Here is a 20380-nt window from a genome sequence, read left to right as displayed (position 1 = left end):
TTTTCTTGTTCACCTTTCCCTACTCTTATGGGGGTAAAAAGAGAAAGAAGGAAAAAGCACTTCTAACTTAAAGATGTTTAGTGTAAAAATACCTTTTTTCCTTAAATAATTCAGAAGGATCTTTTTCCCATTGGGAAAGTAATACAAATCTTAAGTTCCATCGAAGGGAGTGCCTTCAGAAGCCTGCTGCACTTCTCTGAGACACTTCACCACCTTGCTGTCTTCACAGCTTTGGACAGCGTTGGCCAGGAGACCCTGAAACATGAAACAGATAGGCTTTGCGGTTTCTTTAATTATTCTTTTCCCCTGCTGCCTTGATTCTTCTTTCTTGGTATAATACTGAGAGAGAGAGTGAATGACACCAGGGGGCAGTTCACTACATAGTTTAGTTATCACTTTAAAAACTGTATTAATGTGCCTGCATGTGTTCTGCTGACTCGTGAAGAAACACCTTAATTCCAGACAAGGCAAATCAGGTTTGATTAGGGAGCTAAGATAACATAGTTGGAATGCCATACTATCTTTAAACATTTTTAGGATATGAACTTCTTTTCATGTTACCTTAAATCTTTCAATTGAGGATTTCTAAATGGGATAAGAAGTGAGGCAATGGTTTATTATAAATACATATATAAATATGCATACAACTATCAGATGCTATGGCTTTGAGAAGTTAACTTTTGTGGAATGAGAAACCAAAGGAAGAATTTCTGTGTGGATCATGAATAATACTGAAAAAGATCTACCAAAGAGGGCGGCGCCTGTGGCTCAGTGAGTAGGCGAAACACCCTTGAAGGACCCTTAGGAAGAAAACGAGCCTACATAGAGCTAGAGTGTGAGCAGGAGACAGAGTCTGCGGCCAAGGACTCTGTTCAAACCCGGCCCGGCCAAACTGCAGCGAAAAATAGCTGGGCGTTGTGGCGGGCACCTGCGGTCGCAGCTACTCGGGAGACTGAGGCAGGAGGATCATCTGAGCCCAAGAGCTGCAGGTTGCTGTGAGCTGTGACGCCACAGCAGTCTACCAAGGGCGACAAAGTGAGACTCTGTCTCTCTTAAAAAAAAAAAAAAAGATGTACCAAAGAGATAGCTGCCTCTACCGCCAAAATTGGAAACATGATATCTGAATTACTGTTCCTATTATTACTCTTTGGGGCTCATAAATTTTTTCTTTTTTAAATTCAGAAGACTAGAACAGAACTTAAATTCACAAACTGTTTTATTTTTTGAGAGAGTTACCTCCCTGGCTAGAGCACAGTAATGTCATCGTAAGTCCCTATATCCTCAAGCTCCTTGGGCTCAAGTGATCCTCCCACCTCAGTCTCCTAAGTAGCTGGGACTACAGGCACATGCCGTCATGCCCAGCCCACATTCTTGATCATGAGGCTTTTGCCCTCTCTCTTTCATCCTTCACCCCAGTGATGTCTGCTGATCCTCTTGCCTTTTGGTTTAAACAATGCTGAATAACTTTAAAAGATAAATAATGTATTGCTCAAACTCTACTGAAGGGTAAAGTCTCAGATGGAAACCTAAAACTCTGCATGTTCATTTCCAGACTTGGTCAGCCACATTAATAATAAATTATAGGAATTGCCTAAGGATAAAGAGGGCCAAACGCAGCCTGAGTTGCAGGCTGTGCCTTACCTTCACCTGTCCTTGAGAGCAGTGGTCCAGGACAATCAGGCAGTCTGTGGCCTCCTGCAGCAGGGCGCTCTTAACAGGCTCAGGTGTCAGGTTTGGATCCCTCGCTACATCACATAGCAGTTTCAAGAGAGCTTTCAGTAGGACCACAAGTCTGCAGGAAACTCTGGAATCAAGAAGAAAAACTAAAGTCAGGATATTAAATTTGCAAGAGACTTTAAAAGGCTGGCTAGTGAAAAGCCCTCATCTCACAGAGGAAGGAGCTAAAACCAAAGTTAAATGATGTAAAGACTGCAGAGCTGGAAACAAGAGGCTCCACCTCTACACGCCCGTTAGCGTACTTCTGTGTACACACCCGTACTCTAGCCTGAGAATAACTTCCTTCCTCCCAGAAGTGCCATTCTACTATAAGGAAACGGTCCACTCATGGGCAGAGAAGGGGAAACCAGGATCTTCCCTTACCAAAGACCTGTACTTTTGGCCAGAGGAGAGAGAGTCCACAAACTTTCAACTTTTATGCTGTCTTAGGCCTAGAAGTTAAAAATAAGGGAGGCTTCTGTTTCAGATCCTAGCTTACCATCAGTTAAGTCCAACTTATTTACTTCCAATTATTAACCTTTCTAAAAGTTTTTAGCCCTTTGAGGAAGTTCTGAAAATAAATAGTGGTGATGATTGCACAATATTGTGATTGTATTTCATGCCACTAAACTGTATACTTAGGGCGGCGCCTGTGGCTCAGTGAGTAGGGTGCCGGCCCTATATACTGAGGGTGGTGGGTTCAAACCCAGCCCTGGCCAAACTACAACAAAAAAGTAGCCAGACATTGTGGCAGGCACCTGTAGTCCAGAAGCTTGGGAGGCTGAGACAAGAGAATTGCCCTAGCCCAGGAGTTGGAGGTTGCTGTGAGCTGTGACACCACAGCAGTCTGAGGCTGAGAAAGTGAAACTCTGTCTCAAAATAAATAAACTGTACACTTAAAAGTGGTAAATTTTATGTATTTTATAAAGTTTACCTTTTTATATGAAAATGGTAAAATTTAAATTTTACGTATAATAAAAGCTGAAAAATAAACTTGTAACATGAAAACATACACAATAAATAATAGTTATTAACAGACATGTGATTGAGAGAAAAATGTTTTTATCCCTTCATCTAAAAAATATTCAACCTGGGTCGGCACCTGTAGCTCAGTGAGTAAGGTGCCAGCCACATACACCAAAGCTGGTGGGTTTGAGTTCGGTCTGGGCCTGTTAAACAACAATGACAACTTCAACCAAAAAATAGCCGGGCATTGTGGTGGGTGCCTATAGTCCCAGGTACTGGGGAGACTGGGCTGAGGCAAGAGAATCACTTAAGCTCAGGAGTTTGAGATTGCTGTGAGCTGTGATGCCACAGCTCTCTACTGAGGGTGACACAGTGAAACTCTTATCTCAAAAAAAAAAAAAAAATTCAACCTTGCCAAGCAAGGTGGTTTATGCCTATACTCCTGGCACTCTGGGAGGCCAAGGTAGATGGATCAGGAGTTTGAGACCAGTCTAGGTAAGAGTGAGACCCCATTTCTACTAAAAATAGAAAAACTAGCTGGGTGTTGTATAGTCCCAGCTACTAGGGAGCCTGAGGCAAGAAGTTCACTTAAGCCCAAGACTTTGAGGACGCTGTGAGCTCTGATGCCATGGCACTCTACCCAGAGCAACAGAGTGAGACTAGGTCTCAGAAAAAATAAAAATATTCAGCCTTTCCCTGCATTCTTCCCTCAACCATAGACAACACATTTCTTTTTTAAATCTCCTTATATTTGTTTACCATTCTCTTCTTGGAATCTTGAAAGATCTGACACAATTCATCTGATTGATCTTTTCATTCATCTGTTCACGTTCATTCATTCTTCAAATACTTGTGCACCTAATCACAGATACTGAGTATACATTAGGAGAATGTCACAGATGTGGACTTCCATTCTCCTCGAGTTTATAGTTCAGCAGGGGAGAAGGTAGTGAAGTATTCAAATGCAATCTAGTTACAAATGTGACTGCCAGAAAGACTGTCATGGGGGAAAGTTAGTCTGGATTCCTTGTACATTTACAAGGAAGTGAGAGAACATGGTCCAGAATAAATATGTTGTTGGGCCACTGGATTCTCTGGCTGAATTAAATTTTCAGTTATGCAAGAAAGCCTTTTGCTGACTCATCAGCTTGGGTTCCAATTTATTCCTGACACCTACCCTCAAGCCACAGTTGGAATGCTTTCAAAGCAAGCAAATCCTAACTTAACATTCTAATCACTGCCCTGGAGATGGCAAATGATGTGCTAGGAAGTAGTCTACTCTCAACTACATTTAACGAATATTACGATGAACAAAGTGTGCTTTGACTGTAGCACTTCTAAATGCCCTTAACATTCTTGTATGCATTATAAATCTGGAGAGATGTACAAAGAGCCCCTGGGTGGGTATTCTTCAGAATACCAATCTAAGCCATTCTGAAGATATAATTGAGTATTTATTTATTTATTTATTTATTTTTGAGACAGAGTCTCACTTTGTTGCCCTGGGTCAAGTGCGGGCATCACAGCTCACAGCAACCTCAAACTCTTGGGCCCAAGTGATTCTCTTGTCTCAGCCTCCCAAGTAGCTGGAACAACAGGCATCCACCACAATGCCTGGGGTCTCATTCTTGCTCAGGCTGGTCTCTAGCCTGTGAGCTGAAGCAATCCACCCACCTCGGCCACCCAGAGTGCTAGGATTACAGACGTGAGCCACCACACCTGGCCCAATATAGTTGAGTTTAAAAGAAGTTATTTAATAGTGGTAGAATCTGGAACTGATGTCTGGTGAAAGGGTCAAATATGTACCTGAAGTTACTGGAGATCTACTTTATCTTTCTAATGTCACGTTCTCAGTTCAAACTCCTATAAGTGTGTGAAAATGGGAGGTATTCAAAATAATACTTTGGGTGGTGCCTGTGGCTCAGTGAGTAAGGCACTGGCCCCATATACAGAGGGTGGCAGGTTCAAACCCGGCCCCGGCCGAACCACAACAAAAAAATAGCCGGGTGTTATGGCGGGTGCCTGTAGTCCCAGCTACTTGGGAAGCTGAGGAAAGAGAATCGCCTAAAGCCCAAGAGCTGGAGGTTGCTGTGAGCTGTGATGCCAGGGTACTCTACCGAGGGCAACAAAGTGAGACTCTGTCTCTAAAAAAAAAAATAATAATACTTTGAGGGGCCAGACATGGTGGCTCACACCTGTAATCCTAGCACTTGGGAGGCCGAGGTGGGTGAATTGCCTGAGCTCACATGTTCAAGACCAGCCTGAGCCAAAGTGAGATCCCATCTCTAAAAATAGCTGGGCGTTGGCTTGGCGCCTGTGGCTCAAGCAGCTAAGGTGCCAGCCACATACACCTGAGCTGGCGGGTTCAAATCCAGCCTGGGCCCACCAAACAACAATGATGGCTGCAACCAAAAAATAGCCAGGCATTGTGGCAGGCACCTGTAGTCCCAGCTACTTGGGAGGTGGAGGCAGGAGAATCACTTGAGCCCAGGTTGCTGTGAGCTGTGATGCCACAGCACTCTACCCAGGGCAACAGCTTGAGGCTCTGTCTCAAAAAAAAAAAAAAAATAGCTGGGTATTGTGGCAGGTGCCTATAGTCCCAGCTACTTGGGAGGCTGAGGTAAGATAATCAATTGAGCCCAGAAGTTTAGGTTGCTGTGAGCTGACTCCACAGTACTCTACCAGGGGTGACAAAGTGAAACTATGTCTCAAAAAGAAAAAAAAAACAAATATAATATTTTGTACTAAATGTGCATCTGGGCAAGTTCTGAACAGAAAAACTGGCTAAGTTTTACTCCTTTTATCAGACCTGTCAGTTTGGCTGCTATACCTTGGCCAGGTATGTTGCATAACAAGTTTTAGGGTTTCCAATATCTTCAATCTAGCCTCCTCTTCTGGTCCATCATAAACCTCCAGATAACCAATGATGACTCGCTCTAGCCTCCTCAAGTGCCGGACAGTTAGGATCCCCAACCTAAAGACAAAAGAGAAAATGTGACGCCAAAGAGCTGAAGCTGGGAGGACGGCCGGACCAGCAGCCCAGGGACTCACCGCTTCACGAAAGCTGGTAGGTGTCTCGCATAGGTCCTGCGTAAGAGAAGGCGGTGCTCAGGCTCCATGTGGGTCAGGATCAGCTGCAGCACCTCGTCACAGTGTGTGGTGGGCCGAGCTCCATCTCCCTTCCACTGCTGGGCCTTCTCCAGGATGGGGAATAAATCCAGCAGACACAGGAGCACAACCTCAGAGGAAGGAATGGAAGAAAACTAGCTCATAATTTTCACCACAGCACTTGCCGATTTTTCTAGAAACTTAATCTACTGTTGTTAGGGTCCATGTCACAGATAAGTAGTAATTCACTAGTAATAATATATTAAGTGCTTTTATCAAGTAGTAATTCACTAGTAATAATATATTAAGTGCTTTTATTTTTTCAAACTCTTTACATTCTTTCCATCTGACAGTCTCATGTTAATACACATACTTGCTCCTCAGAACTGTTCTTTGTTAATTGGAAAAATGGGAAGAATGGCAGGACTGGGTGGGACTTTAACCCAGATTTTAGGAATCTAAGTCTACTGTCACTAAGTCTGACTTACTGATACATGATATTTGCATGTACTATCAATAAATTTGATCCTAATAAGAGTCTCAGATTGTTCATATTTGTCTTAAATTTGATCACCGTGTCTGAAGTTTCAGGGTCTAGGCTCCTTTTTAAGCTCTTTGGGATCTCTGGGTTTTTTGGGGGTTCTTTTTGCAGTTTTTGGCCAGGGCCAGGTCTGAACCCTCCACCTCTGGCATATGGGGCCAGGGTCCTACTCCTTGAGCCACAGCACCACCCATGGTTTTTTTTTGGTCTGTTTGTTTTTGTTTTTTGATTTTTTTGAGAGTCTTATACTTTGTTGCCCTCAATAGAGTATGGTGACCTCATAACTCACAGCAACCTCCAACTCTTGGACCCAAGTGATTCTCTTGCCTCAGCATCCTAAGTAGCTGGGACTGCAGGTTCCTGCCACAATGCCCAGCTATTTTTGGAGGCAGGGTCTCACTCTAACTCAGGCTGGTCTTGAACTCCTGAGCTCAGGAAATCCACCCACCTTGGCCGTTCAGTGTCCTAGGATTATAGGTGTGAGCCACCATGCTCAACCCCTAATCTCTAGTTTTTCTCTTGGTATTTTGTGTTGTTTAAAATGTCTTGTCGATCATCTTAAGAGCCTTAACGTCACTTCTCGGCCTTTTGGCTAAGATCGAGTATATTATCTGTTCTTATCAGTTTAAAAGCCTTAACATTTTTGGCTGTTGGTACCCTGATTGTCAATAACCAAAATTCTATTTACAAAGAAAAAGAGGCCAGGATATAGGTATCTCATGCCTATAATCCCAGCACTTTGAGAGGCCAAGGTAGGAGGATTGCTGGAGACCAAGAGATTGAGACTGACCCCCACAGGTTACCACTGCTGTGGCTGGACTAGATGGACAGCATGGGGCCTGGTGGGAAGAGCAACTGCCTGCCCAAATGAACTGCCACAGGCAGGGACAGCTGGACACAGAGTTTATTTTTATATTTTGTACTGGGTATGCACACTCCACCCCAAAGGGTCTGTAGCCTGAGGCCCCAAAAGCAGGCCCCAGTGGTCACTCCCTCTGATCTAAGGCCAGCCCCTGGCGCCCACCTGTAACCTCCCCCTTGCCTGTTGACTGCGTGCACTGAGTGTCACTTTGCTGCAGCTCATTTGTTTCCAATAAAAGTTTCTGTGATTTAAAAAACAGAGGTTGAGACTGACCAGGCTGAGCAACAACACAGTAAGAGCCTATCAAGAAAAAGAAAAAGAGAGAAAAGAAAAAGGCAGCAGAGTGGCAGAGTGGCAGGGGAGGAAGAAGAAAAGGCATAAAAAAGAAACAACGGTTGCTTCTACCTCTGACTTTATATAATTAACTTCTTTCTCTCTCTTTTTTTTAGACAGAGTCTCACTATGTCGCCTTTGGTAGAGTGCTGTGGCGTCACAGCTCACAGCAACCTCAAACTGTTGGTCTTAAGCCATTCTCTCTCTTTTTTTTTTTTTTTTAGACAGAGCCTCAAGCTGTCCCCCTGGGCAGAGTGCCGTGGCATTACAGCTCACAGCAACCTCCAACTCCTGGGCTCAAGCGAGTCTCCTGCCTCTGCCTCCCAAGTAGCTGGGACCACAGGCGCCTGCCACAACGCCTGGCTGTTTTTTTTTTTTGGTTGCAGCCATCATTGTTGTTTGGTGGGTCTGGGCTGAAGATTTGAACCCGCCACCTTAGGTGTACGTGGCTGGTGCCTTAGCCGGTTGAGCTATAGGCGCCGAGCCTTAAGCGATTCTCTTGCCTCAGCTTCCCAAGTAGCTGGGACTACAGGTGTCCGCCACAACACCTGGGTATTTTTTTGTTGTAGTTGTCATTGTTGTTTGGCAGGCCTGGGCCAGGTTCAAACCCACCAGCCCTGTGTGGATGGCTGGCACCCTGGCCGCTGAGCTACAGGCATGGAGCCATTAACTTCTTTCTTACCTCTTCTAATGTACTGACCCCTAAGAAATTGTTTCATCCTTCTTAAAAGCAATTATCATCACCTTCCCAAAGCCTCGTAAAGCCACCCCATACCTGGTTTGTTGCCTATTGCTGCATACTGCATTTTATTATTATTATTTTTTTTTTTTTTTGAGACAGAGCCTCAAGCTGTCATCCTGGATAGAGTGCCATGGCATCACAGCTCACAGCAACCTCCAACTTCTGGGCTCAAGTGATTCTCTTGCCTCTGCCTCCCAAGTAGCTGGGACTACACGCACCTGCCACAATGCCCTGCTAGTTTTTGGCTGCAGCCATCATTGTTTGGTGGGCCCGGGCTGGATTCGAACCCACCAGCTCAGGTGTATGTTGCTGGTGCCTTAGCTGCTTGAGCCACAGGCACTGAGCCTGCATACTGCATTTTATGTAAACCTTTTCTAATACAGCTGTCACTCTATACTGTAGCTACATGTAGATATGTGAATACGTATTCATGTATTTACAGAAAATGTCTCTCCAAAGGTTATCTTAAAGCCAGAAACTGTCTGATTCATTTACTCTTGGGACCTACAATGGTTTCTGGCACACACAATAAATGACTCTAAAATATCTAACATACACGGAGTTTCGAGGGTGTGTGTTGACATAAAGCAGCACAGATGGGAGAACATTTAAATCAACGTTCTGCCTCCAAAGTGATACATAGCTGACCCAGATAAAGACAGAACACAGGCTCATTTGTGGAGATTCAGGAGTGCAGACGCCTGCTTGGTGTTGAGATACTTTCAATTTGGCAACGGCTTTTTATTATCATCCTCATTTTCCAAGAGAAGAAAATGTCCCTCTGCTATTCCTACTCACATAGCGCCATCTTCTACTCAAATCATACAGAACTCAGAGACACTTATGATCACATAATACAAGTACCTGAATGAGATCGTGCTCTGGGGTGTAGAGGTGGTTGAAAATGGCATGGTACAGGACCTGGACTCTGTTATACTGGAGCAAATCAGCAGCTGGCTGGAATTAGGCAAATGATCTGATTAAAAGAAAAGTTTCTCAAGAGTGGCAAAATTATTGATTATCTTTGACACTGGATTGTGGGTGCATGAAGGTTCGTTATGCCACTCTCTCTACTTCTGTGTATACATTTCTTAAAGGCCCCATAATACAAAGGTTTCTTTTTTTTAAGACAGAGTCTCACTCTCTTGCCCAGGCTAGAATGCCATGATGGCATGAGTCTAGCTCACACAAACGCAAACTCCTGGGTTTACGTGACTCTCTTACCTCAGCCTCCAAGCAGTAGGCAGGACCACAGGCTCCTGCCCAGCTAAATTGTCTGTTTTTAGTAGAGATGGTTTAGTAGAGATAAGGTCTCACTCTACTCAAGCTGATCTTGAACTGCTGAGCTTAAAGGATCCTCCCCACTTAGCCTCCCAGAATGCTAGGATTATAGGCAAGGGTCCTCAAACTTTTTAAACAGGGGGCCAGTTCACTGTCCCTCAGACCATTGGAGGGCCAGACTATGGACCCTGGGACAAGTCAGCTGCTAAGCAGGACAGGCAGTGGCAGCAAAAACACTCGGCAGCCTGGATAAATGTCCTAGGCGGGCCACATGTGGCCTGCAGGCCATAGTTTGAGGACGCCTGATTATAGACATAAGCCTTAAAGTTTCCTTTACTAATAGTTTGCATATTTGGATATAATCCATTTTAGGTTCTGATTTTCTTCAGTGTTTTTGTTGTTGTTCTTGTATCTGTTATTGTTCTTTAAAGACAACCCTTAATCACTCAAAGTCTAGTTATTTAGTTTGATAATTTCTTCTATAATTGTCCTTCCAGTTATTATATTATCTATGAGATACAATACCAGGTTGAAGAAAAAAAATATATATAAGAAGAAAAATTAGAGATAAGTAAACTTAATGACACCATTAATAGAAAGCAGTTAAAATATGTAAGCAAAAATGAAACAGTGGGGCACCGCCTGCGGCTCAGTGAGTAGGGCGCCAGCCTCATATACGACGGGTGGCGGGTTTGAACCCCGCCCTGGCCAAACGGTAACAAAAAAATAGCCGGGCATTGTGGCTGGCACCTGTAGTCCCAGCTACTTGGGAGGCTGAGGCAAGAGAATCGCCTAAGCTCAAAAGCTAGAGGTTGCTGTGAGCTGTGACGCCACAGCACTCTACCAAGGGTGATAAAGTGAGACTCTGTCTCTAAAAAAAAAGAAAGAAACAGTGATATCATGCATGACGAACATCTATGACGCCACAGCACTCTACCAAGGGTGATAAAGTAAGACTCTGTCTCTAAAAAAAAAGAAAGAAACAGTGATATCATGCATGACGAACAGCTATGAATGACTCAGTCTGTCCTAGCAGTGCAGATGACAGCAGAGGCTACTTACTACATTGAGGACAATGTGATGGAGGCAGTGCACACCCAGGATTTTGTTCTCAGTCTGATAATCATCTGAGATAAGCAATGAAGGGGGAAGTATCCTTTCCAGATGATGGGTCAGCCAGGGTCGAGTAACTTGTTGCAAAGTCCATGAGAAAACAAGTTTGATGGCAGGATTGCTCTTCCAGGATTCCCTAAATGGACACATCAAGTAAAGTGACATATTTTTTATATTTGTAACTTTTTTTTTAAATTTCAGGTTAATGTTGAGGGTTGATTTTTTTGTTTTGTAGAGACAGAGTCTCACTTTATTGCCCTCGGTAGAGTGCCGTGGCGTCACACTGCTCACAGCAACCTCCAACTCCTGGGCTTAGGTGATTCTCTTGCCTCAGCCTCCAGAGTAGCTGGGACCACAGGTGCCCACCACAACGCACGGCTATTCTTTTGTTGCAGTTCAGCCAGGGCCAGGTTTGAACCCACCACCCTTGGTATATGAGACCGGCACCCCATCCACTGAGCCACAGGAGCCACCCAGGTGACATGTTTTTAATCAACAAAAAAAATTAACCAGTTCAAGCTAAACATTTTCCCATCTTTGAAAAAAAAACTGCATCTCATGTAAGATAATTCTTGATTCTATACATGTTTAAGATTTAGATTAGAATGACTTATATAAGTTGCACTAAATGTATTTAGTAATCATGCAGGGCTCTTGGTCTAAAGCCTGGCCAATGAGAAGTAGCCAATTATCACAGCTATGTATTCTCATCAGCTATGCTGATGGCAGTGGTTATAGGGAAGATGTGTTGCTAAGGGAGAAAGGAGTAAAGGAAATGTGTTAATATTACACTAAGAAAACAAATCAATAGATACCTGAACACCAGTGTAGAAAGTGAGTTTACAAATGATTCAACTAATTCACAAAATGCTAACAGTGGGAGAGGTATATTATCTTTATATTTGAAATAATGAAGGTGAGATTTAGAGTCTGTCTGAAGAAACAGAAGCACAGAAAAGAAGTACCAGACTTAAAACCAAGAGTTTTCACTCCATGTTCCTATCCAGCTATGGATATTTTCCACATCACTCCAGTGCTAACAAAGTAGCAAATGGAAACTCACCAAAAGTACTTTAGCTAACAGCAATCTAAAGAATTTTTATCTGGCGGCACCTGTAGCTCAAAGGAGTAGGGCACCGGCCCCATATACTGGAGGTGGAGGGTTCAAACCCGGCCCCAGCCAAAAACTGTAAAAAAATAAATAATAATAATTTTTATCTTTCCATCCCAAACATTGCTGCCTTATCTGAAACCATCCCTATCTAATAATGACTGAAGAGTTTCAAGATCCCTAAGTCTAAATTCAAACCATGAATTTAAGTCAACTCCAAATCCCCATGCGGATTCCAGTAGTTTGGAATTACTGACTTAATTCCAGGTAAGTGGGACAGAATTTCTAATTTTCCAAGGCAGCTGTTGTAAGAACGACAAAGAGCAATAAAAAATTCAGCATGAAGACTTTGATTATGGTTTCAAGTTTGCTACTATTCCGTTATAACATTTATAGCAAAGCAAAACCTTTTTGGACCTTAACAGATGTGCTATTACAACATCCTTACTTTACTTACTAAGAAACTCAGTTGTTTCCAGCGCTACCATTCTAAATCTAAAAGATTAGGTTGAGCCTCAGGTCGGTGGTAAACCGTAAGGAGTACTTACTTATTCAAACTGGGTTTAAGAAGTCCCATTATCATAGTAAACCTCCCTTTCTCATCTTCATTTTTTCCGTGTAGGAATTCTGCCACAGAACCGCATTCAGTAACTTGAAGCAGTAACGTGAGAACCTCTCTAGCAACTTCCCGAGATCTTAGGCTGGTCCATGGTTGCTCCAAGCTGTGTGTGATGGCAAAAATATAGATGGGTCCCGCCAAGTGACGTAGGCCTGTCTTCCGCGCAGGGCAGACCAGAGAATTCTTGGAAGTCTCGATTTTTCCCAAGAGCTTAAGGAACAGTAACCCAACTTCTGCTGCTTTCTCAGCCACTTGACAGTGGCTATCACCTCTACCTTCCTCCTCCTTGGGTGGGGCTGCGTACGTCTCCAGAGTTTTCGCCACCTGCTCCAGTACCTGCGGCATTCCGCGGAGCTCACCCTCAAATAATCTATCACATTCCGTGTGTTCTATTAGAGCACCGAGATCTTGGAGAGCTGCAGCTCTTCCTTTGACCCCTCGTGCATCCCGGCCGGTGAGACGGTGCAAAATCTTGGAGAAGGCCTGTCCCAGGGCGGAGGGAGATCGCTCTTCAGGCAAGGAAGAGCCTTCCTGCGCTGAGGTTTCCCGAGCGCCGTCCAGTTCCATTCCTCAGATCGCAGCACCGAAGGGCTGGTCTTTCTCAGAGGACAGGGAAGGAGGCAAGGACAGAGCCGGCAAAGAGGGAAAAAGAGTCACCAGAGGCCGGACTTCTCCCAAAGAACATACACAAGTAAAAACAAATCAAATCAAATCAAATCAACGGAGAGACGTCTTGGAGAATGGGGCGAGTTTCATCGGGATAAGAATAAAATGAGTGAAAGGGAAGGGATCTGGGAAAGAGAAAAGGGATTCTCTTCTTACAAAAGTCTCAGACTTGCAACAGGGAAGTGGAGAGACTACTAATGCCTTTTTGAAAACTTAAAAGAAAAAAATTTAAAATTCAAGAAATACACCCCTGAGCCATAACGCGAACGCGACAATTGACGGGTACCGGCAGCCCATTGCACAAAACGCCGGCATCGAGTAGGATCAGGATCCCGCGAAATTGTTGCCGCAAAGCACAATGTCAGCTTCCGCCAATACCGCCGCAACGCCCCGTCATTTCACGACTTATAGTCGTAAAGCTAATAAAGATCCAGGTTCTTAAAAAAGGCGGAGAGGTGGAGCCAGGGAGAATATATTTGCATATAAACCAATCCGATTTCTAATTTTGTTTCTGTTTTCGTTGGCTAAGACACGAACAAACGAGTAACCACAGAATAGCATTGTAAGTTCTTGAGTGCACAGGATTTTATACGTTAAACCTGAAGCTATATGGACGATGATAGTCACCCTTTCTGCAAAATTAGTGGCACACACTGGAGGCTCCTTGACAAAGTTAGCTTGTCGATCCTTTTGTAGTTCATAAGCGTGATGATTGGGTTTTCACGCGGATGCGTGAGATGTGCCTCCCACAAATCTTGTTACGCTTTTGGTACATTACCCGTCTGACATGAACTTGGAGGATCTTTTTTAACCCTGGACGTTTGCCACCGGATAGGGTTAGTTTAGGGATATGTGGGTTTCTAGGTCAGTACTTTTGCGGAATGGGATGTTTACTGTGCAGGAGAGTTGGTTCGGCTTTGTGTTGGGTTTGGCGCAATGTGAGCGCTGGCTTCTTATCTTGTAACTAAGGGTTTACTCGCGATTAGAGAAAAAATTAAAAGGTGGTGTTCTGCACAGGTTGTTCTCCCATGGGGTGAGTGCCACTTCCTCGGGACGGCCGCGGGCAGTACTTGGGACAAACTCTGGGGTCTGTGTGTGTGTTAGTCGCAAGGTGCATTGGCGTCTCTTGTTAACCCTCTGAAAAAGGCACTGCATCGGAGGGGCCCTCGGTTCCCTACGGGCTGGTATCGGTGCCAGGCCACGCTTGGAAACTTGGGACTGTCACAAGTGACATGGGAGTCGAGGATTTGGTAAACCAGACGTTCGTATCGGGCGGCGCCTGTGGCTCAAAGGAGTAGGTCCCCGGCTCCATATACTGGAGGCGGTGGGTTCAAACCGAGCCCTGGCCAAATGCAAAACAGACAAAAAAGTTCGTATCCCCATAACTTTCTAAATATAAAGAATAACAATAATAATAAACACAAAAACTTCGTGCTATCATTGATAAAAATCACATCTTTTTTTTTTTTTAGAAAGTCCCCTTATGTCGCCGTCGGTAGAGTGATGTGGCATCACAGTTCACAGCAAACAGCAACCTCAAACTCTTGGGCGATTCTCTTGCCTCAGCCTCCCAAGTAGCTGGGACTACAGGTGCCCATCACAATGCCCGGCTATTTTGTTGTTGTTGCCGTTGTTGTTTGGCCACCGGGGCTGGATTCGAACCCGCCACTCTAAGCGTATGTGGCTGGCGCGGTAACCACTGTGCTACGGGCACCGCGCGCCTGCAAATCACATCTTAATATGAAACCATCAGCACAGCTTTATAATGATTTCTTTTTCAATTAGACGGGATAAGAAAAGAAGAATGAGTAACAAATGCATTTATACTGTTAACAACAAGAAAAACCAGAACAAGCGTCATTTCCTGCACCAGCCAGAGACTTGGGTCAAACGAGACCGCCTGGAGAGGGACCCCTGGGGTGGGGAGGAAGCTGCTGCTAGCGTTGGCTGAATCTTTGCGGTGAATCCCGCAAGGTCGCCTGCAAGCTTCAGGATTCCTCCTACCTCCAGGCGCCCCAGACAGTCCAGAGGAAGTCCTGTGAAGTCTTCCCATCTAGTGGAGTGTGTGTGTGTGTGTGTGTGTGTGTGTGTGTGTGTAGGAGGTACTTAGGAAGAGGTGACTAGCAGAGAATCTGCGTCCTCCATAGAAAGTGGTTATGGTGCAGGAGGACATTGGCAGACAATGCTTTCCTCCCCCTCGCCCCGCAGAGGGCACGCGCCTGTGTTATACTACCTGCAGCTGGCCCATTTCCTACGTCTCCCTCCTGCCCACCTTTTTTCTTTTTTTGTTATATAACCTTGGAGAAGGTTCGGTAACCTCTTGGTGCCTTAATTTTCCTTCCTTCCTCTTTCTTCCCCCCCCCCTTTCTTTTCTTAGGGACCAAGTGTCAGTCTGTCACTCAGGCGTGATCATAGCTCACTGCAGTCTGGAACTCTTGGGCTCAAGTGTTGTTGGGAGTCTCACCATGTTACCCAAGCTGGTGTTGAACTCCTGGCCTCAAGCGACCCTGAGCCACAGCCTCAACCTCCCTAAATGCTGGGATTACAGGTGTGATTACTGAGCCCAGCCCAGCCTGTGCCTTTCTTTCTTTTCTTTTCTTTAATTTTCTTTTTTTCTTTTTCTTTTTTTTTTTTGCAGTTTTTGGCCAGGGCTGGTTTTGAACCCGCCACCTCTGGTATATGAGGCCAGCGCCCTACTCCTTTGAGCCACAGGCACTGCCCAGCCTTTATTTCTTTATTGCAAAAAAATGTGGGTAGTAATAATCAGTATCTCTTAGGATTGTAATGAGAAATATATGTAAACTGCTTAAAACAATGCCCGGTTCAGTGGAAAGTTCTATGTAGGTGTTGGCTCTTATTGTTAAACCACAGCTGGGTTTATTGACATTTCCTCTTTCCAAGGGAATTTTGCCATTAGAGCCTCTTTCCTTGGGGCTTACCTTCTTTGACCAATTGGTGGCACTCATGATTTTCTAAGTAATTTCAACCCCTGACAACCATTTGCTCCTAAGCGGACTCTCCTGTACAAAGGCCCTAATGGAAACAAGATGCTGATCAATAGACAGCTATTGTGTCCTTCCTGGGTGTGAGCATTTCTTCCCTGTTCTGTGTGCCCCTTGTGCTAACAGGACCCGAGCTCTGACTTGCTTATGACCAGAGTACTTGTACTGCAGTGATCTCCCCTCCACACTTGGAGTTTCCTGAAGCCAGAGACCATGTCTTTATCCCCAGTGCCTGGCACAATTTGGTCACGCAATAAATGTTTGTTGAACCCACATGTCCCTCCACAGAGGACTGTCTGAATAAGCCACGTACATCTACACAGTACAGTTCTGTGCAGCCGTACAGAGGAAAAAGGACCATCTTTGTCAACTGTCATGAAACTGTAGGGTATATTGTTAAATGAAAAAGGCAGGGCAGAGTCCATGTATGCGTCGCCTTTCTTGTAAGAAAGATGGGAAAAGAGAAATAACAATGTGTGCATTTGCTTACATGTTAAGTAAGGAGCAAGAGAGTAAATTGCAAGCTAATAAAAACGGTCACGTTTGCCCGGCAAGGTGGCTCACACCTGTAATCCTAGCACCCTGGGAAGCCAAGGCGGGTGGATAGCTTGAGCTCACAGGTTCAAGACTAGCCTGAGCAAAAGTGAGACCCCATCTTTACTAAAAAATAGAAAAACTGAAGCAAGAATATTGCTTGAGCCCAAGAGTTGGAAGTTGCTGCGAGCTATGACGCCACAGCATTCTACCCAGGGTGACAGCTCGGGACTCTGTCTCAAAAAAAATGTCACATATAGGAAAAGAACAGGGTGGACTCGGCACCTATAGCTCAAGCAGCTACATCAGAGTTGGCTGGTTTGAATCCAGTCCAGGGCCTGCCAAACAGCAATGACAACTACAACCAAAAAAATAGCTGGACATTGTGGCGGGCGCCTGTAGTGCCATCTACTTGGGAGGCTGAGACAAGAGAATCGCTTAAGCCCAAGAGTTGGAGGTTGCTGTGAGCTGTGATGCCACAGTACTCTACCCAGGGCAACAGCTTGAGATTCTGTCTCAAAAAAAGAAAAAAGAAAAGGGTGAGGAAATAGTGGAAGCCAGACTTCTCTGTACATACTGTTTTATACAGTGTTTTATAGTTGTGACTCTGGAATCACATAAATGTTTTACATAATATTTTTAATAAGAAAATAACAAAGTATTTCCTAAAAGAAAAGAAATAAAATGTATACTGAGTCCCTAGCATAACCACATAGAAAAATAAGAAACTGACCTTAAAACTCATTTAATTTGGCTTTAATTTGGCTTGGCACCCTCGCTCAGCGGTTACAAAGCCAGCCACATACCCCAGAGCTGGCAAGTTCTAGCTCAGCCCAGGCCTCCCAAAGCAATGACAACTATAGTTAAAAAGAAAAAAATAGCTGGGCATTGTGGTGGGTGCCTGTAGTCACAGCTACTTGGGAGGCTGAGGCAAGAGAATCACTTGAGCCCAAGAGTTTGAGGTTGCTGTGAGCTAGGCTGATACCATGGCACATCCTAGCCTGAGCAACAGAGTAAGCCTCTGTCTCAAAAAAAAAAAAAAAAAAAAAATCAATGAACTTAGATATAAACTCTGTAACATGAAATTTAAAATGGCAATGTCAGTATACATGCATGACTAAGTTTTTGCATTCTACAAAATACATGTATTTTGCTGTGGCTGCTGAATGGACCAAGGAACAATGACAGTTTAATTGCTCTGAGAGTCCTTACTGTTCAATTTCATTGTCTAAGTGCCATTTTCCACTAACAGGACCAAGCCAGCTTTTAGGAAATGATAAATTTCAGAATTGAGGCAGGAAGTGCACAGCCTGTAGCATTTTGTTATGCAGAAAAGCAAGGTAATGAGCAAATGTTACTTAGATTACATAAAAAGAACACATGAGCTGAGATGAGAGATACCTTGCAGCTAAAGATGATGGAACAATCTGCACGTGAAGAAGAATAAGGACTGCAGTGACTCAAAACACATCACACGTAGATGAATCCCTGAGTTCTGTGCTCATGGCAATACTACAAAATCCTTAATTGTCCTCTTTTGGATCACTGAAGGAACCAACTTTTTATTTTGAAAATTGGGGGCAGGGAGGGGAGAATCAAGCATTTATTCTGCTGGGTGTTTTTTAAGGCTAAAAATGCTCCAGAACTGGCCAAGCATGGTGACATATACCTGTAATCCTAGCAGTCTGGGAGGCTGAGGCAGGAAGATCACTGGAGCACAGGAGTTTGAGATGAGCTTGAGACCCCATCACTACTAAAAATAGAAAAATTAGGTGGTGTCCGTAGCTCAATGGGTAGAGCACCAGCCACATACACTGAGGCTGGAGGGTTCAAACCCAGTCCAGGCCAGCTAAAACAACAATGCAACCGCAACCAAAAAATAGCCTGGACATTGTGGCAGGCACCTATAGTCCCAGCTACTTGGGAGGCTGGCAAGAGAATGGCTTAAGCCCGAGAGTTTGAAGTTGCTGTGAGCTGTGATGCACCAGTACTCTACCCAGGGTGATAGCTTGAGACTTTGTTTCAAAAATAAATTAAAATAAAAAATAAAAATAGAAAAATGAGCCAGGCATGCTGGCACAATATCCCCACCAGTGCCTATAGCCCCAGCTACTTGGGAGGCTACTTAAACCAGCAGTTTCAGGTTGCTGAGAGCTAGGCTGAGGCCATGGCACCCTAGCCTGGGCAAGAGTCAGAAAAAAAAAAAAGTGGCAGAACCAGAACTGGTGGAATTAGAAAGTCACTAGTCACACCTCCTAATAAAGTGTGGGAACAAGGACAGTCATCAATGCCAATTAATTATAATTGTCAGGTGAAAGGTTAATGGAAAACTTTGTGACTGAACTACTGATTTATGTAACATCACTACAAGCGGGAGGAACAGACACCACGTGCCTCTTGAGGCAATGGAAGGGAAAGCACACACCGCCTATGAAATGATGAAATACTTTTCCACAAAAATGGATGCTACATCTACTCAAACCTCAGGGTCTACTACCAAATGACCAGAAATGTGGAGAAAAAAGAAACAAATTAACAGCCACTAAGACAGGATAATCAGTCAAGCAAAGGATGTGGGAAATTTCTTTTTTTTTTAAGAGACAGACTCTTACTTTACTGGTAGAGTGCTATGGCTTCACTGCTCACAGCAACCTCCAACTCCTGGGCTCAAGCGAGTCTCCTGCCTCCGCCCCCCAAGTAGCTGGGACCACAGGCGCCCGCCACAACGCCCGGCTATTTTTTGGTTGCAGCCGTCATTGTTGTTTGGCGGGTCCAGGCTGGATTCGAACCTGCCACCTTAGGTGTATGTGGCTGGCGCCTTAGCTGCTTGAGCCACAGCGCCGAGTCAATGTGGGAAATTTCTACAAATTACTCACTTTCCTCAATCAATAACCAGGAGAAATAGAATGAATGGAGAAGTGATATAGGTTAAAAGTTTTTTGTTTTTTGTTTTTTTGAGACAGAGTTTCACTATCCATGGCGACACAGCTCACAGCAACTTCAAACTATTGGGCTTAAGAGAATCTCTTGCCTCAGCCTCCCAAGTAGCTGGGACTACAGGCGCCCACCGCAATGCTTGGCTATTGTTGTTGTTGTCGTAGTTGTCATTGTTGTTTAGCAGGCCCTGCCAGGTTTGACCCCGCCAGCCCCAGGGTATGTGGCCAGTGCACGTAACCACTGAACTGTGGGCCCTGAGCCAGGTTAAAAGCTTTCAGATATCTCAACCAGCAACATAGGATCTTATTTTCAGTAAACAAGTTGTAAAAAGATACATTTAAGGCAGTTGGAGAGGGCAGTGCCTGTGGCTCAAGGAGTAGGGCGCCGGCCCCATATACCAGGGTGGTGGGTTCAAACCCAGCCCCGACCAAAAACTGCCAGAAAAAAAGTTTCTGTGCGTAGTGCCTGTGGCTCAGTGGGTAGGGCCCTGGCCCTGGCCAAACTGCAACAAAAAGAAAATAGCCAAGTGTTGTGGCGGGACCTGTAGTCCCAGCTACTCTGGAGTCTGAGGCAAGAGAACCTCCTAACCCCAAGAGCTGGAGGTTGCCGTGAGCTATGAGGCACTCTACCAAGGGCAACAGAGTGAGACTCCGTCTCTACAAAAAAAGACAATTGGGGAAATGTGGACTTTGAACAGCTATTGATTGATTTCTTTTTTTTTTTTGAGACAGAGCCTCAAGCTGTCCCCCTGGGTAGAGTGTCGTGGCATCACAGCTCACAGCAACCTCCAACTCCTGGGCTCAAGCGAGTCTCCTGCCTCCGCCTCCCAAGTAGCTGGGACCACAGGCG

At 44.7% G+C, this 20380-nt stretch overlaps 1 protein-coding gene, 1 non-coding gene and 1 pseudogene across 2 annotated transcripts; 2 read left to right on the top strand and 1 right to left on the bottom strand.

The window, feature by feature from the left end:
- Positions 1–80: 80 nt before the first annotated feature.
- Positions 81–12996, bottom strand: TTI2 (TELO2 interacting protein 2). The gene is made up of 7 exons (XM_003796304.3): positions 12322–12996; positions 10612–10798; positions 9133–9225; positions 5734–5921; positions 5513–5656; positions 1642–1804; positions 81–255 (listed from the first exon to the last, which is right to left on the bottom strand). The coding sequence occupies exons 1-7, from the start codon at positions 12957–12959 to the stop codon at positions 151–153; spliced, it is 1518 nt and encodes a 505-aa protein (XP_003796352.1). The 5' UTR covers positions 12960–12996; the 3' UTR covers positions 81–150.
- Positions 6904–7074, top strand: LOC111727370 (annotated as a pseudogene).
- A 746-nt stretch (positions 12997–13742) lies between the features above and the next one.
- LOC111727369 lies at positions 13743–13846 on the top strand. Its single transcript, XR_002774938.1, has one exon. It is a non-coding gene; the product is annotated as a small nucleolar RNA U13 (small nucleolar RNA).
- Positions 13847–20380: the final 6534 nt, after the last annotated feature.

Source organism: Otolemur garnettii, unplaced genomic scaffold (genome assembly GCF_000181295.1).
Source record: "Otolemur garnettii isolate 467f Iridium unplaced genomic scaffold, OtoGar3 scaffold00102, whole genome shotgun sequence".
Classification (NCBI taxonomy): domain Eukaryota; kingdom Metazoa; phylum Chordata; class Mammalia; order Primates; family Galagidae; genus Otolemur; species Otolemur garnettii.
This window is presented reverse-complemented; position numbering and strand designations above follow the sequence as displayed.